This window comes from Choloepus didactylus, chromosome 4 (assembly GCF_015220235.1).
Source record: "Choloepus didactylus isolate mChoDid1 chromosome 4, mChoDid1.pri, whole genome shotgun sequence".
In the NCBI taxonomy this organism is placed as follows: domain Eukaryota; kingdom Metazoa; phylum Chordata; class Mammalia; order Pilosa; family Megalonychidae; genus Choloepus; species Choloepus didactylus.
In genome coordinates, this window is record NC_051310.1 from 157462518 (window position 1) to 157487518 (window position 25001).

The window sequence follows — 25001 nt, forward strand, 5'->3', positions numbered from 1 at the left end:
AATTTGAGATTCTGCTGAGTCCCATCACCCCTACAGAACGGGAAAGGTTTGCCCTCAGAGGGTCGTCTTAATCGCAAACCCTGTTACCTGCCCTTGTCATAAAGAGTTCGTCCAGCCAACCAATTTGATGAAAATTGTTGTTGCTGCCCTTAAATCAACCAGGGGCCCTTTCAGGAGCTTCTTTAGACCCAATTCCTGTAGTAGTTAGAAAATCGTCAGCAACAGATAGAAATTTGAAGCTCATGGCACTAACTATGGATACTTCTGCATTGAACAGTTTATTGAGTAAAATTTTATGGTGAAGCTCACCTTCTGTGACAAAACGTTAAAGTGTGGTGCAAACCAGGCATCATTCATTTAGCAAACCTCTCTGTAACTACTTAAAATTTCTTTTTAAACACAAAGGTGAGGAAAAAAATCACCTTGTTTTAACTATTTTTCTGATTTGATTTTTTTTTGTTTTTTTTTTAATTCAGTTTTATTGAAATATATTCACAAATCATACAGTCATCCATGGTATACAATCAGCTGTTCACAGTATGATCATATAGTTATGCGTTCATCACCACAATCTATTTCTGAACATTTTCCTTACATCAGAAAGAATCAGAATAAGAATAAAAAATAAAAGTGAAAAGAGAATACCCAAACCATCCCCCCATCCCACCCTATTTGTCATTTAGTTTTTACTCCCATTTTTCTACTGATTTTTTTTTCAATTTTTTAACTTTGTTTATCAAAAAGTTAAAAACAAACAGGCAAACAACAACCAAAAAAACCCCACAACATTTCAAACAAAGCAATGGATTAAGGAAAACAAATAACCTAAAATAATTACTTTGCTTCCAATATGTTCCTACCATACCCCAAGAAAATTAATAAACCATGTCCAAACAGAGGAGTAAGAAAAACAAATAATCTAAAATAACTACATTGCTTCCAACATGTTCCTACCATACCCCAAGAAAATTAACAACCCCTAAGAAAACAAAGGAATAAGAGAAAAAAAAACCTAAAATAACTCTATTGCTTCCAACATGATCTTACTATATCCAAGAAAGTTTACAAACCATAATCATTCCTGAGCATTCCCATAACATTGAGATTACCCTCCATAGTTTATCTGTTCTTATTAGATTATCTGATTTGATTTTAAAGGAAATCAAATTAATGACTAGTACATTCTTCAGTAGCGTACTCATTAAGTGAAACATGAATTCATTATACTTACGAACTAATTACAAAGTCATATGTATTTAGTTATACATTTAACAAATTATATGAAATTGGTATTGTTGGAAAATATGGGATGTATGGTTGCCATGTCTAACACAAGGCTTGCTTAATGTGGTAGCAAGAATTTTGTACAGGGAATCAGGAGACTTGGGCTCTAATCCCAGAATTACTACTAATTAAAAATGTATTTTGGACAAATTATTTAAAATCAGTGAGCATCAGTTACGTCTTTTGAAAAAAATGGTGGGTTTGAGCAAAACATTAAATGATTCTCAATTATGGGTCTCTTCTGGATGTATTATTCTAAGTTTCTGTAGAATAGAAGGGGAAGTGGACAAACTGAGACCACACAATCATTCACTAAACCCATTTCCCTTAGATAAAATGTGCCCCAAGTGGCTAAAATTTGATCTTCTGTATCTAGTCCACCATCTCCTTCTCCCTCCATCCCTCCATGTATCACAGGAAACTATGAGAAAATAAATGGATGATTCTTTTTTTTATTTTTTTATGTATTGTATTTTTCCAATTACAAATTGGTACATGAATTAATACAGAAAACTTGAGAAACAAAAAAAATACAAAGGCAAAACATACACATACACACAAATACTCATAATCCCACAGCTCGAAAAAATCTTACCACTGTCTTTCTATTAAGTTTCCAAATGTACAAATTTTTTCCTTAAAAAAATAGTATAACACAGTCTACTGTCTGTTTGTTCACTTCAGAGGTAGATATAGTCTTCCTTATAACCAATCAGAGTATCCACAATATGTCCACATCCCAAAAAGCTTTCAGAAGCTAAGCAAACATTGTTAAATAGATTTTGAAACAACTGTAATTATGTTATGGCCAAGTTATTTTCACTTTTTCTCTTTATCTTCTCTAGAATGGATTGGTTTCATTGCAACCAGTGTTTCCGAAAAGATGGGGCCCATTTCTTTGTCACGAGCTGTGGCCATATTTTCTGTAAAAAATGTGTGACTCTGGGTGAGTAATTTAAATGTTTTAAGATTCAGGCAAAAATGTGTTTAATCTAGGAATAATGATTAGCAATTTTTCTGTGTGACTTATGATAAAAAATATCACTTAGTAGACAATGGTGGTGTAGGTATTGTAGGAAACTATCGATTATGGAAATCGGAGGAATCCGTTAATACGGAATGATTTTAAAAATGGAATGTCTATTACTTGAATGTCAAAAGGTACTCATCAGTGTTTTGAAGTCTCAGTCAGGTAAAGCCACAAGGGATCACACTGATCAGGGGAAAACATAAAGAATAAGAATAATGAATAGGAATGAGGGGAATTGCAGTTGATATCAAGATCCATTTCTAATGGAAAGTGGTCTGGCCAGTGAAGTCAATTTGATTAGAAATGAGATGGTGATGGTGATGATGATGATGATGATACCTTTGCAGTTTAAAAAGCATTTTCACATGTACCAATTTTATGTAATCTTCACCACAATCCCAGTAGGTTATTAATAGACCCATTTACAAATGAGGAAATTGGTTCAGATAACATAAGTGATTTGAACAAGTTCTCACAGATATAAAGTCTTAGAAATAGGACTTGACTATAAGGTTTTTTTTTTTTTTTAATGCTAGAATAATTAACAAGGTGTGGAAATAGTCCAGAAGAGGGTCTTGAGGTAGTATGCTTTTATCAGGGAAGACTTCACAGAAGAGGTACTGCTTCAACAAGGCTTTGAACAGTAAAGTGGCATTTGCCAAGTGGATGCAACAGTGAAGAACATTTTAGTTTAAGAGAACAGTATGCGAAGGGGCCTCCCACATTATGAAACCATAGTGCAGGGGAACTGGTAGAACGTAAAGAATAAGGTAAGAAATGATGAGAGATGATACTAGAGAGATGGACAGTGGCCAAATGATGCAAGACTCTATATACCAAGCTAAAGAATCTGAACTTTATCCTGTAGGTGAAGGAGAGCTAGGGAGTTTGTTTGTTTGTTTTTCTTAAAGAATGATTTGCACTTGATAGCTTACTCTGGCACTAATATGAAAGACAGACTGGGAAAAATCTTTAGTCCCCAAGGAAAGAACTATCGTGTTAGGCAGCCTCTTGAGAAGCATTTTTCTCTGTTTGAATTTCATGATCTTTTTCCTTTTTTATTAGAGAAGATGTGCATTTACAGAATAATCATGCATAAAATACAGGATTCCCATGTAACACCCCATTATAAACACCTTGCATTGGTGTGGTACATCTGTTACAATTGATGAAAGCACATTTTAATAATTTTACTATTAACTGTAGTCCATGTTTAACTTAGGGTGCACTGTTGTGTTGAGCATTTCCATGGATTTTTAAAGTAAATTTATTCTAGTAATATATAAACAACCTAAAATCTCCCCCATTAAACCCCATTCAAATATATAATTCAGTACTCTTAATTATGTTCACGGTTTTGTGCTACCATCATTACCATCCATTAACAAAAGTTTTCCATCATCCCAAATAGAAACTCTCTATATTTTAAGACTTAATTCCCTATTCCCTACCCCACCTTGTCTCCTGGTAGCCTGTGTTCTAGATTCTGACTCTATGAGTTTGATTATTCTAATTATTTCATATCAGTGAGATTATACAATAGTTGTCCTTTAGTGTCTGGCTTACTTCACTCAACATGATGTCTTCAAGGTTCATCCATGTTGTTACATATATTGGAACTTCATTCCTTTTTAGGGCTGAATAATATTCCATTGTATGTATTTACCACATTTTGTATATCCATTTATTGATTGATGGACACTTGGGTTGCTTCCATATTTTAGCAATTGTGAATAATGCTGTTTTGAATATTGGTGTGTGGATGTCTGTTTGAGTCCTTGCTTTCAGTTCTTTTGGGTATATACCTAGAAGTGGGATTGCCAAGTCATGTGATAATTCTATACTTAACTTTCTGAGGAATTGCCAAACTGTCTTCCACAACGGCTGCGCTATTTCATTCCCCCCAGCAGTGAATGAGTATTCCTATTTCTCTGCATCCTCTCTAACACTTGTAATTTTCCATATTTTAAACAGTACTCATTCTAGTGAGTGTGAAGTGGTGTCTTATTGTGGCTTTGACTTGCATTTCCCTAATGGCTAATGATGTTGAGCATCTTTTCATGTGCTTTTTGGCCATTTGTATATCTTGTTTGGAGAAATGTGTATTCAAGTCTTTTGCCCATTTTTTTTTTTCCATTGGATTGTCTTTTTATTGTTGAGTTGAAGAGATTTCTTTATATATTATGGATCTTTAACCCTTATCATATATGTGGTTTCCAATATTTTCTCCAGTTGTGTAGGTTGTAATTTTACATTCATGATAAAGTCCTTTCATGCACAAAAGTTTCTAATTTTGAGTAGGTCCCATTTATCTATTTTTTTGTTTGTTGCTTGTGCTTTGGGTGTAAAGACTAAGAAACCATTGCCTAACACATGGTCCTGAAGATGCTTCCCTACATTTTTTAAAGGAGTTTTATACTTCTTGCTCTTATATTTGGGTCTTTGATCCATTTTGAATGAATTTTTATATATACCTTGAGGTAGGGATCAACCTTCATTCTTCTGCAAATGGAGATCCAATTTTCCCAGCATCATTTGTTGAAGAGATCAGTTGAGTGGTCTTTGCTCCTTTATAAAAAATCAGTTTTGCCAAAGTTTTGAACTCTCTATAATGCTCAATTTATTAAAAAAAAATCAGTTGGCCATAAATGTAAAGGTTGATTTCTGAGCTCTCAATTCGATTACATTGGTTTGTATGTCTGTCCTTGTGCCAGTACCATGCTATTTTGATTACTGTGGCTTTGTAATAATTTTAAGATCAGGAAGTGTAAGTCCTTTAACTTCATTCTTCTTTTTCTAAATGGCTTTGGCTATTTGGGGCCCCTTACACTTCCATGTAAATTTGCTGATTGCCTTTTCCATTTCTGCAAAGAAAGTTGTTAGAATTTTGATGGGATTGTGTTGAATCTGTAAATTGCTTTGGGTAGAATTGATATCTTAACAATATTTAGTCTTCCCATCCATGAATATGGATTGTCCTTCCATTTATTTAGGTCTTCTTTGGTTTCTTTTAGCAATGTTTTGTAGTTTTCTATGTATAGGTCCTTTACATCCTTGGTTAGATTTATTCCTAGATATTTGATTCTTTTATGGAATGATGAAATTATTTCTTGTTTTCCTCTCCTGATTGTTCATGGCTAATATATAGAAATGCTACTGATTTTGGGGTGTTGATCTTGTACCTTGACATTTTGATGAATTTATTTATAAGCCCTAGGAACTTTCTTGTGGATTTTTCAGGATTTTCTGTATATAGGAGCATGTCATCAGTAAATAGGGAAAGTTTTACTTCTTCCTTTCCTACTTGGATGCCTTTATTTCTTTTTCTTGCCTAATTGCTCTGGCTAGAACTTCCAGTACAATGCTGAATAACAGTGGTGATGGCAGGTATCATTGTCTTGTACCTGATCTTAGGGGAAAGATTTCAGCCTCTCACCATTAAGTAGGCTGTTAGCTGTGGGTTTCTCATATATACCATTTATCATGTTGAGGAAGTTTATTTTATTCCTAGATTTCTAAGTGTTTTTATCAAGAAGGGGTCCTGGGTTTTGTCAAATGCCTTTTTGTATGTCAATGGAAATGATTGCCAGTTTTTTTTTTTTCCTTCATTATATTAATGTGGTATGTTACACATTGATTTTCTTATATAGAGCCACCTTTGCATACCTGGGATAAATGCCACTTGATTATGGTGTATAATTCTTTTAATGTGCTGTTAAACTCAGTTTGCTAGCATTTTGTTGAAGATTTTTGCATTTATATTCATAAGAGATACTGGTCTGAAATGTTTTCTTTTTCTGGTGTCTTTATCTGGCTTTTGTATGAGGGTGATGTTGGCCTCAGAATGAATTAGGGAGTGTTCCCTCCTTTTAAGTTTTTTTGAAGAGTTTGAGCAGGATTGGTGTTAATTCTTCTTGTAATGTTTGATAAAATTCCCTTGTGAAGCCATCCAATCCTGAACTTTTCTTTGCTAGGAGATTTTTGGTTACTGATTTAATCTCTTTTCTAGTTACTAATTTGTTGAGGTCTGTCTCTTCTGGAATTGTGGTAGGTAGTTTGTGTGTTTATAGGAATTTGTCCATTTCATCTAGGTTATCTAATTTGTTGGCATAGAGTTGTTCATAGCATCCTCTTATCATACATTTATATTTCAGTGGGGTTGGTAATTATGTCCCCCTTTTCGTTTCCTGTTTTAGTCATTTGTGTCCTCTCTCTTTTTTTCTTTGTCAGTCTAGGTAAATGTTTTCAATTTTATTGATCGTTTCAAAGAACCAACTTTTAGTTCTGTTGTTTTTCCCTATTGTTTAATTCTCTACTTCATTGATCCACCCTAATCTTTGTTCTTTAACTCCCTCTTTGTGTTTAATATGCTCTTCTTTTTCTAGGTCCTCCAGTTTTCAAGTTAGGTCTCTGATTTAAAATGTTTCTTTTTTAAATTTCTGAATTTAGAGCTATAAATTTCCCTCTAAGAACTGTCTTTGCTGAATCTTGTAAGTTTTGGTATGTTACATTTTTATTTTCATTCACCTCAAGATATTCCCTAATTTCCTTTGTGATTTCCTCTTTACCCCATTGGTTGTTCAAGAGTATGTTGTTTAATTTCCGCGTATTTGTGAATTTTTCATTTGGCTCTCTGTTATTGATTTCTAATTTCATTCCATTGTGGTCAGAGAAGATGCAGTATATGATTTCAATCTTTTAAAATTTATTGAGACTTGTTTTGTTATCTAAGATATGGCCTGTCCTGGAAAAATGATCCATGTGCACTTGAGAGAAATATGTATTTTGTTGTTTTGGGTAAAGTTCTGTATATGCCTGTTAGGTATAGAGTATTGGTCAAGTCTTGTATTTCCTTATTGATCTTCTATTTAGATGTCTATCCAATACTGAAAGTGGTGTGTTAAAGTTTCCTACTATTAATGTGGAAGCATCAATTTCTTCCTTCAAATCTGTCAGTATTTGCTTCATTTATTTTGGAGCTCTGCTGTTAGGTGCATATATATTTATAATTATTACCTCTTCTTGTTGAATTGTCCCTTTAACAGTATATAATGACCATCTTTGTCCCTTGTAACTGTTTTTGACTTTAAGTCTATTTTATATAATATTAGTATAGCTACCCCAGCTTTCTTTTGGTTACTACTTTCATGGTATATATTTTTTCCATCCTTTCACCTCCTAACTACTTATGTCTTTGAATTTAAGGTGAGTCTTTTGTAGACAGCATATAGCTGGGTCATGCTTTTTTAATCCACTCTACCAATCTCTGACTTTTGACTGGAAAATTTAATCCATTTACATTTAAAGTCACTACTGATAGTGCAGGACTTTTTTGCTGCTATTTTGATATTTAGTCTTTGTAAGTCTTAAACCTTTTCTGTCCCTCAATTCTTCTGTTAATGATTATTTTTATATATATTTGATTTTTTTGTATTGTACCATATTGAGTCCTTTATCATTTCTATCTGAATATATTTTTCATATATTTTCATTGTGATTACCATAGGGTTAAAATTTAACATCATAAATATATAACAATTATATTTGATTTGATACCAACTTGATTTCAATAGCATACACATACACTTCTGCTTTACCCCACCATACCCCACCTTTTTTTGAACTTGTTACAAGTTATATCTTTGTACATTATATGTCCAAAACCATAGATTTATCATTACTTTTTATGCATTTGCATTATAGCAACTGTAGGAAATAAGAAGTAGAGTTACATGCCAAAAAATACAATACAGTAGTACTGGCATTTATAATTACCCAAATGGTTACCTTTATCAGAGTCCTTATTTCTTTATTCTGCTTTGACCCACTGTCTAGTGTCCTTTCCTTTTGGTCTGAAGAATTCCCCTTAGCATTGCTTATAGGGCAGTTCTAGTGGTGATGAACTCTCTCAGCTTTTGTTTAACTCTCCCTCATTTTTGAAAGAAAATCTCACCTAATATAAAAGTCTTGGTTGGCACATGTTTTCTTTCAGGATTTTAAGTATTTCAACTCACTGTCTTCTTTCCTCCATGGTTTCTGATGCAAAATTGACACTTAATCTAATTGGGACTCCCTTGTACATGACATGTTGCTTTTTCTCTTGAGGCTTTCAGAACTCTCTCCTTGTCATTTGCATTCAACTGTTTGATCAGTATTTGATGGAGCATATTTTTCTCCAGGTTTATCCTGTTTGATGTTCTATGGGCTTCTTGGATATATTCATTCTTTTGCTAAGTTTGGGAAGTTTTTTGTCAATATTTCTTTCAATATTCCTTCTGCCCCTTTCTTTTTTTCTCCTTCTGGGACCCCCCCCCAATGTATATATTTATTTGTTTGATGGTATCCCAGAGGTTTATTGGGCTATTTTTGCTTTTAAGTTCTTTTTTCTTTCTGCTCCTTGGCCTGACTCATTTCAGTTGTCTTGTTTGCAAGTTCACTGATTGTTTTGCCAGTTCCAATTTACAGTTGAAATCTTCCTAGGAATTTTTCATTTCACTTTTTGTGGTCTTCAACTCCAGTAGTTCTATTTAGTTCCTTTTTAAAATTTCTATCTTTTTATTGAGATTCTCATATTGTCCATTCATTGTTTCCCTGATATCTTTTTTTTAGTTCTCTCCCTCTATTTTATTTTGCCTCCTTGAGCATTCTGAGTATCATTTTTTTGAAGCCTTTGTCTGGTATGCCACAGTCTATTCTTCTTTGTTGATGTTTTCTGGATTTTTATCCTTTTCCTTTGGATAGGCCATTGTTTCATATTTCTTTGTTAGCCTTGTAATCTTTTGTGGTGTACTGTACATTTTAATATTTTAAAATGTTAACTCTGGGATTTATTCTCAGAGGTGTCTCTTTCTTGAGTTTATAACCGGTTGATGATATGACAGAGATTTTCTAGAGTGTCAGCCCTGCTATCAGAAAGGTCCCACCCAAGGTGAATGCAAAGTGCAGGATCCTTCCTGTCTTTTCTGGTCCTGTGTCAGTGCTTGCTAGTGGCCTTAGGAGTTCCCAGGTTTACAGGAATTTGAATGCCCCTCTACCTTCTAGGAGACAGACCTTCTCCCTCTCTCAGGTGTTCCACTGTCAGACTTAAAGCAGGTAAGCCTTTGTCTCAGGCCATCCACCTCAATTGTTTCTTACACTGCTTTCATTGTCTCTAGCTGCTTTTGCCTGGAGAGCAAATTTGGGGTGGTTGGCAGGGAGGGGCACACCAGAGAGGAGTTTTCCAAATCAGTCTTTCCCATCCGGAAGAAGTCCAGGGACCCACAAAGGGACCATGGCAGGCTCCAAACTGCCCTGGTAAGGGGATGAGTGAAGGGCCAAGAAGGGCTCAAGAGCTTCTTCCATGGCTCCCCAAAGCTAAGCTTTCTTGACCCACCCAGCAAAATACAGCCTTTCAACTGTTCTCCATAGTTTTGAGGAAGCATACTTTCTTTTTTTTTTTTGTTTATGCAACTTTATTGAAGAAAAATAAATCCATTGTTAGCAGAGCTATTAGTTGATCACTCATCCATTGACAGCTTGCATCATTTATTCAGTGCTGTATTAAACAGTGTATTGGAAGATAGATTAACTTATAGCTCCAAGCTTCCTAACAATTTAAATGAAAATTACAAAATGTTTGAGACCCTATTTTGGAATACAAAGGGTATTTGACTTCCAATTTCCATTCTCTGTAGAACAAGAACAGGTCATTCCTTTATTGACATGCATAAAATACATCACATTTTCTGTTCTGCTGATACTATAAATTCAATACCAGTTCTCCAGCCACATCAGATATGAGCATAAAGTTTATCATGTAACCTCACATTTCTAATAATGGAAGGCTTAAACAAGAATGGATGCCGCTATAGAGTAGTGCTGCTTCCTTTGATGTGACAACTGAACATCAATCTCCCTCCCTCTCAGATGGCTTCTTCATGTTAGAGCAGTGAGGAATGGTTTTAGTCTCATAACCAAGTTAGAGTGAAGACATCAGCCACATAATACACATGCTCCATTTTTTAAAGAATTCTGAATCTTGGGTAACTGTTCTCTTGTAACTGCTTTGCAGTTTCTAAAAGCAGTTATTGTCCAAAGCTGGAAGAAATTAAGTCTTCTCAGATAAGCATGTGAATGAATGGATGGAGGTAAACAAAAAATAAAATTAAAAAAGATAAGGTCTAAAAGGGGGATGTGAAAGGAAATGAAATAAGCTTCAGTGGCAGAGAGATTCCAAAAGGAGCTGAGAGGTCACTCTGGTGGGCACTCTTACGCACAATATAGACAACCCTTTTTAGGTTCTAAAGAATTGGGGTAGCTGGTGGTGGATACCTGAAACTATCAAACTACAACCCAGAACCCATGAATCTTGAAGACAATTGTATAAAAATGTGGCTTATGAGGGGGGACAGTGGGATTGGGGGGGCCATGGGGATCACACTCCCCTTTGTCTAGTTTGTGGATGGATGAGTGGAAAGGTGGGGGAAGGAAACAAACAAACAAACAAACAGACAAGGGCGCCCAGTGTTCTTTTTTACTTTAGTTGCTCTTTTTCACTTTAATTATTATTCTGGTTATTTTTGTGTGTGCGGTAATGAGGGTGTCGGGGATTGATTTTGGTGATGAATGTACAACTATGTAATGGTACTGTGAACAATCGAATGTGCAATTTGTTTTGTATGACTGCGTGGTATATGAATATATCTCAATAAAATGAATATTAAAAAAAAAGATAAATTCTGATAGGGAAGCGGCCAGATAAGAAAATAAAAAAAGAAACAGTAATTTAAATTTTATTCCAGGTATAATGCAGGTTATTCTGACTTTAAGGTAGCATCACATGGCACACTTCTGAGTCCATTCCTGAGATATTCTGTTGTACTTATCTCTGTCTGTTCTATAGATCCATATACTCTCTGGCACTAGGGGGTTATCTGGGTTTGGATCACACAGCAGTGAACAAATGGATAAAAGAACTTTAGAAATAGTTAAATCAGGAGACTACTGTGATCTTAGAATATCGAGACAAATGCTGCCATTTGTCTGTTATTGTTTGGATGATAAATTCTTGTTGTAAATGCAACCTTAGGTGGTTTGAAGGGGTAGTCTGTAGGAAAATGAATTGTCAAAAAGAATACACTGCCTTGATATGGGCTGTCATTAGGTCCCATAATTGTGGCTTGCTGATAAAACATATCTCCAACTGGACCTGCAGAACATTGTGCTGAGGGGTCATGGACAAATCACTAAGTTCCTTATTAATCCATTTCGGCATCATATTCTGTGCTTTTTGTCTGGCTCCACACTATCTCGGTGTGCACTCAAAGGTACGGCCAAAACTCTTGATTATCAGGTCAGTGGGGAAGTATTGTATCTTTGTCTCACACCAGTTCTGCCAGACACAGGTGCAGAGGGACCGGGACCTCCCTCAAGCTGTGGCCTCAGTCTCCTCTCAGCCCTGCGGGGCTCATGTACATGACACAGCCACCAGCATACTGTACTGTCTTTAAGTCTTCTCTACCATCTTTGTCTGGGATGGGTTGGAACAATGTCTGCCCTCAGAGCTGAGCCCCCAGCAATCCGAAGTTGTGATCAGCAATCAGCCTGTGCCCACCCTGGATCTTGGGGAAGCAGATTTTTATGTCCCTTTCTGGCACCAGCAAAGTACATGAGGGCCAGACCCCACTACTGCCTGCTGCAAGAGTGGCGGCTGGGAGATAGTAACCACCATGATGAGAAAGCAGTCTACTGGTATTTACTGTAATTTACCAGCCTCTTCCTCTTTCTCTTCTCTGGATGCTGTACTGTGTTCTACTGAACTCTTTGTTTCAAAATAGTTGATTCAGACATTCCCTGCCTGTGTGATAGTTATTCTGGTGGAGGGACTGATTCCTGGAGCTTCCCACTGCACCATCTTTGCACAATCTTCTGAATTTCATAATCTTTTAAAGTTACCTGATAATATAAAAAGCTGGTTACTATGGTAAAAGCAGCTCACTTTGGAGTGTTTTGTCTCTGTGAAGCACATGTCATGTGATGTTTTCTCCTTACGTGACATTTATCTTAATAAATAACCAGCACTACCAGTAAAACTCCAATTTACAAGGAAAGATTAGGAATTTGAATTTTCACAACTTTTAGATTAGAAAATGACAGTAGGAGAGCTTCAAAGCAAGATCCAGGAATATTAGCAGAGTAGAAAGAGGGCAGAAGTAAGTGGAAGTTTCTTATAGTACCCGTCGTGTGTCTGCTGTCAAGTAGATAAGATAACAAAGGATAACTTAGAATTGAGATCATTGATGCTCTTGTAAGCTTCCCAGTATTCTTGTAAATATATTCCAGTACTACTGCTGGAGATTAGAATTATCTCTCACTTATAGAAGAAAATGGGAATTTAAAAAGAGAGGGGGAGAAGGGTGATGGTACCGTATGAAAGCCTTACTTGTCTTCAGCATATTAGTTTGTAAAAACTGACTTAGAGAACAGATCTAAAGTGATATTCTTTTATAACACAATAATATACTAAATTCATAAGAACCCATTTCTTTTCCTTCTAGCCTCCTTGATTATTGCCATGGACTTTAGGAAAATCTGACCTCATGCTCATGAGAACCAAACTTTTTCCCCCCTTTTTTCCCCAGAAAAATGTGCTGTTTGTGGAACTGCCTGCAAGCATCTGGCTCTATCTGATAATGTAAGTTTTCATCCCCCTGCCACAAACCCTCTCATCCCATTTTGGCCTGTAGGAAGTCTACCCAAAGTACAGATGATCAATAAATAAGCTGAAACTTTAAAAGAAATGAGAGAGAGAGAGAAAGAGAGGGAGAGAGAGAGAAGTTTTAAAAAGAGGGTAAGCAACAGATATAAGAATTATTTGTTGTCACTGTTACAGAAACAAAAGAATTAGGACATGTAGCCTACATCTCCTAGAGCAGTGATGATCTCCCTCTTGCTTAAGCACAGTGGAAATAATTCTAGGCACTTTAGGAAAAGTGCTATATCTTTTACCATATTTGTCAGAATTTTATTTCTTTCCTTTATGAATATGCTCACTGTTTCTCATACTCTCTTCATAGCTAAAACCTCAGGAGAAGATGTTCTTCAGAAGCCCTGTGGAGACAGCTTTGCAGTATTTTAGTCACATCTCTCAGGTATGAGAAACAAGAGTGAAGAAAATCCAATTCTCCAGGCAAATTCTGATTGCATCTTATTCATTTATGAAGAGTTCTCTTTAGACTGCATTTGTACACAGTGGAGAACAATTGACTCCTCTGCTTTCTTCCCTGTGGATGCAAATCTCAATCAGTTAACTTTACTGACACAATATTCTATGATAGGCTGTAAAACCACTATGCAACTGCTATCTTACCTTGTACTTCCTAGTTCTATTAATTCATTTTTTTAAGGAAAAAAGGACGTTCTAGGGAGCTTTATCATCTTACTGTGAGATAGATGCATCTTCTAAAAATTGCCTTGAATTTACAGGCATGACCCTGAAAACAGTGAATTTGGTGGTTTAACTTTCAACTCTCAACTTTTTCCTTATAGACCCAAGTTTATGAAGAGATTTCTTGCTCCCCATTCTCATTTTTCAATAACATTTCTTAGCAAGGTATATATACATAGTTCTTCATTTGGTGTTCACAACTAGTTTTTTTTTTTTTTTTTCCAACTAGTTTTTAAAACCTGAATTTTAAAGACATTTGTCTTTTCTTGATGCATCATATATTGGCATACCATTGACTTGAACTTAGACTTGGTCAGGAGCAACAGGAATGCAGAAGAGAGCAGAGAAGACAGGATAACCATTTGAGAGGGCTCCCAAATTGTAAAAACTTTGTTTTTCTCTTCTACTTTCCAGGTTGCCACTGAGACTATTTTACGGCCTCATGGGATTCCTATCTTGGCATGTTTCTTGAGATTTTAAGTGTTCCCCTTCTCCTTTACTCTTCCTGCTCATTTTTATGAGTACCCCTTTCCTAACATCCTAAATATGGAGATGGTCCTTAGTCATTTTGTGCTTGAAGATAGGAGATTTAATTTTTGTTCAGTGTCTCACCCCTCAATCCTAACTCTGGAGATAGAGGAAGGGGAATCAAGGCTTTGGCTGCATCCTGCTTTTAGCTGCATGCATAAGCAATCATATAAAATCCAACCGAGACTCAAGGAGAAATGTAAACAAGGTCACATGAACAAGAGAAAGAGAGCAGACTTTTGGTTAATAAATAAACCCAGGATTAGTTAATGATCAGTAGAGAAATTATATGTAGTCTGAATCCTACCCTGCCTAATCATGAGACCAATTATACATGGTCAAATAATCAAGATAAAATAAATGGAAAGAGTCAGTTAATCATCACTTTGGTGAAGGGGTAGTTTGGTGAAGTCAGCAAAGTCTGAAAATGTGTTTTCCTAATCTGTGAAGTTGAATAACTGATCCAAGTAATATCTAGTTTACCTCACTCATTTTCTTTCCTTGGGGAAAGCTTTCCTGACTCTCTTATCTTAAATAGTAGCCCAACACTCTTTACTCCTTACCTTAGTTTATTTTTCATCATTGCTTATATCTCTAACATGCTATATATTTTTGTTTATTACTTGAGTCTCGCACTGGAATATAAGCTCCACGAAGGCAGAGATTTAGTTGGTTTTTCTTAGTATTGTATCCAGGCTTTTTGATTAGTTCTTAAAATGTAGTGGACTGTCAAAAAAATTGTTGAATAAATGAATGGAATGTCCATCTAAATAGCCATTTGTGTTATAACAATCCCTAATCTCTTCAATGATCTGACAAAGGCATTTTTCTGCTGCACTCTGTGGTCAATAATTGATCCAACTGCCCATTTTGAATTCTTTATCCATCTTTATATAATTTTTCTAAATATCTTTGGAGACTGGAGAGACCCATGTGGCCCTGCTACCTTTCTTCTAATCTTAGGCCATAGACTGCTCCTTTTATCCATCTTTCTAATACATGCGAATAATTGTCCCTCCTTTGGTAAAGCTGTCCCTGATTCCTGTGGGAAGATTTTTGTTCTGTCTTTTGTATTCCCAGTACACCTTGCTCTTAAATCTGCAAGGGTACTTAACTCAGCAAAAGTGTTATATTTTATTTGTTCATATGCTTGTTTTTCTCACTAAACTGTGAACTTTTCAAAGGCAGGTATCATTTTTGCATTACCCATTGCCTGATTAGGTACCCGGCACACTGCCTAACCTGGATACCTGGCACAAATTAGGTACAGAAGAAATGTTTGTTAAATGAATAAATGCACATTAAGGCAGGGAGAGAAGGATAATTCAAGAGAAGGTCAGAGAGAGGGGCTTGATCTCATAGATCAAGGCTGCAGATGGTAAATATGAAAATCATCAGGATATAGATAGTATTTAAAGTCTTGGGACTAGGTGAGATCACCTAGAGCAAAAGTCCCTTCAATATCTAGCAATTAGATAGCAGAGGAGAAAAAGTTAGCAAAAGAGTGTGAGAAAGAATAGCAATGAAAGAGGTGAAAGCAAGGGGAGTGTAGTGTCACCGAAGACAAGAAAGGAAAATATTTCAAGAATGAATAAATAATCAGTTAGGTCCAACACTGTTGAGAAATGAAGTAAGATGAGGACAAAGAAAGGTCTACTGGATTTGACAGCATGAGCATCCTCACAAGAGCACTTAAGTAGAGTCTTGAGAGGAAAATTATACTGGAGAACAGTGATGGGTCTGTGTCTACACTCAGTCCACTTCGTCTCCCAAGCCTCTCCTTAACCCTCTACAATCTGGTTTCAGATGGTTTCACTGCTCTAGCCAAGGACATCAACAGCCTCCTTGTTACCAAATCCAATGACCTAATCTCTCAGCAGCATGTGAGGCCCACCCTCTCCTTGAAATATTCTTTCTTTGACTATCGTAACTAAATTTGTCTGTTTCCATTTTGGTTTCCTCTTCCTCTGTCCATCTCTTAAATAGTTATATTTCTCAGAGTTCTATCCTAGATACTCTCCCTACTTTTTATGCTCTCCATGGATAATCTCATCCACTCCCATGGCCTCAGTTGCCGTCAACATCTGGATGACTTCCGAATCTGTTCTTTCCAGTAAAGATCACAATTTGACTGTCAATGCAGAGGCACCTTCTCTGACCACTATATCAAATTAGTTCTCCCTATTTATTCTGTTTCAGCAATCTTTTTGTTTCCTTCATTACCCTTAGGTAATTTACAGTTATTTAATTTGTTAATTATATGTTCCATGACTGTAAGCTCATAGAGGCAGGGACCAAGTTTGTTTTGTTCATTGTTGTATCCCCTGCAGTGAAGACAGTTTTGGTGCATAGGAGACATGCGATAAATCTTTGTTTAATGAATGGGATCTCTCTCTTTTGAGTTTCAGAGCCATTTATCCAACTGCCAATTTGATATCTCCACTAACACAACATTTCTCAAACTGAACTCATTATTCTTAACACCCCATCACCCTGCCCCACCAGACACACATAAACACACAGGAAAACTGGCTACTTCCTGTTTTCTATTATGGTAAATGACAACCACCATCTACATGATAATCAAGCCAAAAACCTGGAAATCATTCTTGATTTTTTCTTCTCTTCACATATCCAGTCATTATCGAATCATATTAGTTCTGTCTCTATAAAATATCTTGAATCTATCCACTTTATATCCATCCTTCTAGTTCAGGCTACCATAATTTCCCATCTGGATTACAGCAGTAGCCTCCTAACAGATCTATGGCCTCCAGTCTTTCCTTCTCCTATCAGTTCTCCACACTGAAGCCAGAAAAATTGTTCTAAATGTAAGTATGATCATGTTATTTCCCTATTTAAAACTGTTCAATACAACCCTTGATCTGAGGTAAAGTCCAAACACTTAACACGTTGTCTATGTCCAAACATGCTTTGGTCCCTTCAGTCTCATATCTTATTAGCCCCCTGCTTTAAACTATAATACAGACAATCTTTTTGAATTATTTATATAAATAATTTTCTCTGTTGCCTCTGGGTCTTTGTACATGCTGTTCCATCTTCTGGAACATCATTGCCCCCAAACATATGTGTATAAATATGCATAGTATATGACACTGTATTGTATTATAATTTTCTTTTTTGTCTGCATCCTCCCGTGATGGCAAGGGCACTATCAGTCTTATATACCAGCTCCTAACATAGTACCAGGAACATAGTAGGATTCAATAAATACTTTTTGAAAGAATGAATAGCATAATATTCCCTATTAAAGTTTTTCCTTAATGTATATGAAATGTATGGTAATACTGGCAAAACTATTGGAGTAGAAATCTGAAGACCAAATCTGCCTGCTAGTTGTGACTTCATTTCTTTGACCCTTTCATACTCCCTCACATGGAATGTGAAATAATAATACTTGTCCTACTTATTGTAAAGATCCAGTGAGATAATATTCATCAAAGCATACAGAAACTTGTAAAATTCTATGTGAGTTTAAGGAATAATGTGGAAAGCTTATTGTATTAGTTAGGGTGCTCTAGGGAAACAGAACCAACAGGAGATATCCCTAAATATGAGATTTTTATAAAAGTGTCTCATGCAACTGTGGGAATGCACAAGTCCAAATTCCACTGGGCAGGAAGCTGAGCTGGCTACTCCAGTGAAAGTCCTCGATGAACTCCCTGGAAGAGGCTGGCTGACTGGAGAGGAAATGAAAGTTCTCTCTCTTCTCCCTTAAAAGCCTTCAACTGTTTGGATTAAATCCAGCTGATTGAATTCTCTCACTGTGGAAGGCACACCCTTTGTTGATGTAATCAGCCACAGATGCTCTGGTTTATTAACTGGCCATAAATGTCCTTGCAGTAACGGTTAGGCCAGTGCTTGCTTGACCAGACACCTGGGCACCATCACTTGGCCAAGTTGACACATGGACCTAACCATCACACTTATGAAAGGTCACAAACCCACAGGAAAAAATTAATCAAAGACCACATAAGTAAAAAGTTTTTTTATTGTTTCCAGAGGGAAGTACAAAATACACCATCTACTTTTTTTTTTCAGTAAAAGTTTTATTGAGATATACTTTACATATCATACAATTCACCATCTTAAAGTGTACAATTCAGTGGTTTTTAGTACATTCACAGAGTTGTGCAATCACCACTACCTAATTTTAGAATATTTTCATTACTCCAAAAAGAAATTTCTTACCCATTAGCAGGCACTCCCCAAATCCTCCCCACCCTACCCCCAGGTTTAGACAACCACTAATCTATTTTCTATCCTGTAGATTTGCCTAGTCTGATATATCATAAAAATGGAATCATATGATATGTGGTCTTTTGTGACTGGCTTTTTTACTAAGCATGATGTTTTCAAGATTCATTCATGTTGCAGCATGTATTAGTATTTTGTTCCTTTTATGGCTTAAAATTTCAATTACTGGACATTTCAGTAGTTTCTACCTTTGTCTCTTTTTGAATACTGCTACTATGAACACTCGTGTACAAGATATTGTGTGGACATATGTTTTCATTTCTCTTGGGTTTATAACTAGGATTAGAATTGTTGGGTGAAATGGTCACTCCAAATTTAACTTTTACTGGAATTGCCAGACTGTTTTCCAAAGTGGCTGTACTTTTTTACATTCTCACCAGCAATGTATGAGCTTTTTGATTTCTCCACATCAAATTTGTTATTATCTTTTTTATTATACCCATCCTAGTAGAGGTGAAGTGGTACCTCATTTCTTCATTTGTGGTTTTGATTTTTCATTTCCATGATTACTAATGATGTTGAGCATCTTTTTATGTACTTATTGGCCATTCTTATATCTTCTTTGGAGTAATGTCTATTCAGGTCCTTTGTCCATTTTAAAATTGGGTTGTTTGTCTTTTTATTATTGAGTTGTAAGGGTTATTTATATAATCTAAATACAAGTTCCTTATCAGATATATGATGTGCAAATATTTTATCCCATCCCGTGGGCCCATCCACTTTTAAATTAAGAACAAGGAACATAAAGTTCCATTATAAATATAAAAAGAAGAACAGACTCTTTTTCTGCCAGGCAAGATAGAATATCAAATAGATAAGATAGAATAGCAAATAGAGAAGGAAATAAAGAGTAAGATGAGATTGAAAGAAAAAGAGGGAAATACATATATTCACAAAGAAAATCAAATTTACAATGTTGGGGTTGACAAATATTTTCTTAAAGGATCAGTAGATATTTTAGGCTTTGCAGGCCATATAATCTCTGTTGCAACTACTCAACTCTACTGTTGTAGCTTGAAAGCAGCCATTGACAATATGTAAACAAATGGGCATGGCTGTATTCCAATAAAACTTTATTTACAAAAACAGCAGCTGACCTGCAATCAGTCAATTGCTGACCTCTGGTCTACCTCATGGTTTTTATTTTTGTGGGTTTTTTTTTGGTAAATAATTTTTTTATTGTAGAATGTAACATATATACATAGAAGTGATAACTTTCCAAGTTCAATTTAACAAGTAGTTGGGGGGCAAATTTCAAAGAATATAATGGGTCACAGTTCACAGTTTATTTCCTTATTGTGAAATAAAACATTTATATAGAAAGATAATATCTTTCAAAGTATGATTTAACAAGTAGTTATTCAGGAAAATTCCAAAGTTGTTATGAGTTACACTACTATAGTTTCAGTTATTTCCTTATTGTGAACTATAACATATATACAAAAAAGGTGATAGTTTTCAAATGACATTTAACAAGTAGCTATAGAACAAATTTCAAAGGATGCTATGGGTTACAGTTCCACCATTTAAATTCTTTCCTTCTAGCTATTCTAATTACCTCATGGTTTTTAAAAGACTTTTGAAGTCATATGTTTTTGCTAACATATACATAAATAATTGTCATATATACCATTAGAATAAAATTAAGGTCAGGACCTGATCTCATCAATAGATCAGAGATTCTTCATTCCTTACTTGAATTTTTAAAAAATGAATGACTGAGATAATCAAAAGTGCCTTTGAAGAGCAGTTTTATTTACTATGGGATTATTTTACCTGACAAGAAAAAGCTAATCTGTCAGGATTTTAAAATTTGAAATCAAGGATTTTAGAAACAGTAGAGTTGAGTTTTTTATCATTGCAGAGCAGGGGATTGAAGAACCTCAGGCCAGTGTGAGAGGTAATATTGCTTTGATCACAAACTGCCCACCTGGTAGTTCTCACACAGAGTGGGTACCTCTGGCATCTTAACAGTCCTCTAACTGCTTCTGATAAGGAAGCGTTTTTAGGGTATTTTTTCCCTCAAATTTGTTCTCTCTGATCTACCACAATAATCTATTTCAATTACAAAATCTGAACATTAACTGTCTCCTCAAAACCCTTTGTTGGCTTCCCATCATCTAAGTTCCATACTCCTTAGAGTGGCACCTAGTTCCTTTAATGATCGGTTTCCTCCTAAGCTCTTCAATCACATCTCCAGCTACCACTCCACATCTTATGTAAGGATATAAGTTTTTTTCTAGGTTATTTATTACTGAATCTATAAGGTAGATTTCATTTATTTCAGTTCTTTTACACACCACAGAGTTTCATACCTCTATGCCTGCAATGCCTGACTTCCCATTCTCTGAAGATTGAATTAATAATTACCTCTTAATCTATTCTTTTACATACTTCTTCTATAATTGATGTGTGTTATGTATTGGCTCACATGTCTATCTCTTCTACTCTACTGTGAGGACAAGAATCCATACTATTCATTTTATCTTTTCCATTCTTGTGCTTGGCATAAAGTATTAAGTAAAGGTTTGTTAAATGAAACGAATAATCTTTGCATGATAAATTATCTTTCCTACTCCAAAGACTAAAAAAGAAGGATCAATGAAAAAAATATTTCTTTTACTTTTTATCATAGATAATTTCAAACAAATATCTAAAAGTAGAGAGAATAGCATAATGATATGTATAATGTAATGAATTTCCATGTATCCATCACCCAGCATCAATAATTTTCAATTCATGGCCAGTCTTCCTTCATCTATACCTCCTGTCACCGCACCCAGATTATTTTGAAGCCAATACCAGATATCATATTGTTTCAGTCTGTAAATATTTCAATGTGTATCTCTAAAAGACAGGGATTCTTTTCTTAAATAGAACCACAGTGACATGCTAAAATAGTAATAATTCCCTAATACTATCAAATAATCAGTCACTGCTCACATTTTCTCAATTGTTTCATACTTTCTTTTACAGTTTGTTTGAATTGGGATTCCGTAAGGTCTATATATTTCAGTTGGTGGTTACGTCTTTTAAGTCCTTTTTAAGTATAAATTTCCTCTCATTCTTGATTTTAATTTTTTATTATTGTTAAGGAAAATAGTCATTTGTCCTGTAGAATTATTTACACTATAGATTTTGTTCATTGTATTCCGATGAAGGCATTTAAGAGTTTCCTCTGTACTCTGTATTTTCTGTAAGTTGATAAGTAGATTTAGGCTTAATTAGAGTCATCTTATTTTTTTCAATACTATGTCATAGCAGTATTGTGTTCCACTAGGAGGTACATATTGGTTGTCTGCCTCTCATTTTGTATGATGGTAGCCATCAATGAACATTGCATAGATCCATTAATTCATTAGGAGTTGCCATTTCTGTCATTCCTTCCTCATGGAATGAGGGAGTCGGTGTCATAAGATAGAAAAAGCAAACTAATAGGTTTTGAATGTTATAGGGAGATAAAGAATTTACCAATATCTTTACAGTAAATTTCTAAAATGTAGTGAATCCTTTATAAATGTCTAAAACATTAAAATTCCATGGGGAAAAAATTCCATGGGAAAATAACCTCCAACTTAAAAAACACACAACTTGGACACTTTAAAATAGGAGTTAAGAGAGCCATTCTTTGTGCAAAAAAGACAGTCAAGCTCATTAATTTCCAAACTATGTATTACTTGTATAAACAAACAAAAACTGTTTTTAATAAGACAGTGAAACAACATGTCACTTTGAACCAAAATATCTTATTTCTTATCATAATAGACCTGCTGACCTCCCCCTTGTCTCTTCCCTTTTCTTCCATTACTGTACCTCTTTCAGTATCTTTAGCAATTTCTTCCTTAATTTTTCCAACCTTTTGCCATTAACTGAAGCTGAACTGAAGTTTTAGAATACTCTTTGCAGTAAATAAAATAAAAATTATGTTTCAAATTACCAATTCTAAAATGAATAGGAATCCAGAGCATGAAGACCATAATATCTTCACTGCTCCTGATTTGGATATAAAGGAAAGAAATCTGGGTCTGGAATCTAGGTAGTTTAATATATTAGTCCAATAAAATAAATAATATATTTAAAACTTGCTTTATCCAGACAGTGTTTAAGGTTATCAAAGGAACTACTTTTATTATCTGCTCTGTGTTGTTATATTAACAAAATACTAACACCTTTTTAAAAAAAGCAAATGAGCAAAATTTGCCCTTCTTAAAAAAAAAAAAAGAAGAGCTCCCCCCTCCCTTTCTTATGAGGCTGAAGGATTTGAATGAAATAGCATAATGGATTTGCTAACAATTGGAATTTTTTAAAATACCAAGCTGCATTACTGAATTAGGTTTTAGGATCTTTGATGGATGTATTTGAAATCAGCTAAACCTTTGTGCCTGGCATCAGGTAAAGTCCTTTGTTCTTCTCCTTTAACTCTTGCTTCTAAATGTTTTTTAAATTGATCTTTCTTCTTCTTGGAATGGTTGGATCTGAGATTTGGGTTTGCATAAGGTAGGCCTGCTTAGCCATAGGCAAAAGTTCCTCTGAGTAGTCCAGTCTTCCATAGTTGATTCATTCCCTGTGCTTGTATGATCCTTGGTGAGCTGAAAGAGAGGAGTAACTGGTCTAGGATAAGATTTGGCTTTTCCTGGTCCTAGCCTAATACTAACTTAAATTCATTGCAAATTGATTCCATGGGTAGGATCAGGAAGTTTGCAGTTCTGTGCCTTGGCCGTTGGTTACATCTATGTGTAATATCTATTGTCTCCCCAGCTCTCATGTTTTAGGTAACTTCTAGGATTCTGAGAGACTTTTTTCCTGCTTCTGTACTGTTCAAGTTTTCTAAAATGAATATATTTTACTTTTATTAAAAACAACAGCTTTGGAGGGAAAATAAAGTAGACTACAATAAATTCTTATCTATCTGGAACTAATTTAGTTTGCCTTTGAGTATAAAGGAAAAAGACTAGAGACTGTATAAACTCTTCTTAAGTATAATTCTGTGATAAGGTGGCATTCAGAAATTGAAAACTAGATGAGAACAAAAGTTTATGAGAGGAGTACCAAGATCTAGGGAAGCACCCTAGACAAAAGGTTTATAGTCTGATTAGGGAGGAAGCAGATGAGACATAAATACTGCTGTGTACTCAAAAGTAGAGTCTGACAAAGCTAAAACACTTTCTAAATATTAACTTTTGACCCAATTCAGCAGTCCCATGATAAGCATATCAGTATATCAAATGGTAAAGCAAGGCACAAGATAAAATTATTTGTTCATGCCCAGAAATAAAACTCAGAAATAGGTAATCTCCATCTGTGCCTCTTCACCGTTTACTGAAGCAGCAGCATAAGCAGCCTGTATCTCTGAATGTGAGTGTCTTAGGGAAGGTCACCAGTGCTCTGTAATAGCTAGGAATGTGGAAACTGAGCCAAACTAATAGTAGACAAGTTATAGCAGAACCAATTGTAGTTTGAAAAAAATTGAGGGGTGGGGGTGGGGTGGATGTTTCACTCTTTCACTCTGCTTGACCAGAATGAAAGTTTATATATTTTAACTTCTACTGTGTTAGAATATTCTCATTAAGATACTGGTAAGTCAGTGTCCTAGAACTGAAAAGTTTTGGCTTTCCCTAGTGTTGAACCCTCTAATTTTGGAGAGTTGTGAATTAGAGCAGATGCTCCAGAAGAAAAAGAATGGTAATAAAGTATGAATTAATAAAGTATGAATTAATGGTTTTTCCTTTGTTGCCAGAAGTTAGGAGAAAGGAGTTATGTGGATGTATGTTAAAGACCTATTTTTCCCTAGTAGGTGTGGAGTTTCCAGAAGAAACAAACAGATCTCCTCATTGCCTTTTATAAGCATAGACTTACAAAGTTAGAAGCAGCCATGCAGGAGGTCCAGCAAACAGTGGCCAGCCAGGACAAGTAAGTGACAAATTAAATCCTCAGATGTTTTTTCTTTTTTTCCTTTAAGAGAAGCGATAGTCTTTATTTCCTTATATTTGCAAGGCCTGCAAACTGCTCCATGTTGTGTTTGTGTTTATCACAGTAAAATCAGAGAAAGAACTTTTCGTCCCCTCAACTTCCATTTTATTTTATTTTTTTCTTCTCTCAATGGGCCCTCCTCACTTTATAGCTTCCTCTTTTACTTCTTTCTATCAAAAACTGCTTCTTCAGAGAAATCAGATGTAGCTTATTCACACTGATAAAAATGAGTGATAACATTTAAAATGTTACTTTTGAGAAGGTATATTTTGGAAGTCTTAAGCTACAAAATGGAATCCTTGATGGAAATTTTCAGACATCCAGACAGGAGTATGTGAGAGGAAATAGAATTCTCTGTAAGGTGCTTATTTCATCCACTTGATTCTTCTCACCATCAAATTTTGCTATTGTCACTGAATCTCTGATAGAAATAACTTGTATAGTGGCAAGCATCTCTCTGTAAACATCACTAAATTTGATAATAAT

At 35.3% G+C, this 25001-nt stretch overlaps 1 protein-coding gene and 1 pseudogene across 1 annotated transcript in view; one reads left to right on the forward strand and one right to left on the reverse strand.

The window, feature by feature from the left end:
- Positions 1-25001, forward strand: part of RNF212B (ring finger protein 212B) — a 91045-nt gene that overhangs the window by 43264 nt on the left and 22780 nt on the right. The window contains exons 3-6 of the mRNA XM_037834558.1: positions 2130-2230; positions 12934-12986; positions 13369-13443; positions 24340-24455. Of these exons, the coding sequence (XP_037690486.1) occupies positions 2131-2230; positions 12934-12986; positions 13369-13443; positions 24340-24455 (344 nt within the window). The 5' untranslated portion in view covers position 2130. The remainder of the gene's footprint in view (positions 1-2129; positions 2231-12933; positions 12987-13368; positions 13444-24339; positions 24456-25001) is intronic.
- On the reverse strand, positions 11129-11570 carry LOC119532312 (annotated as a pseudogene).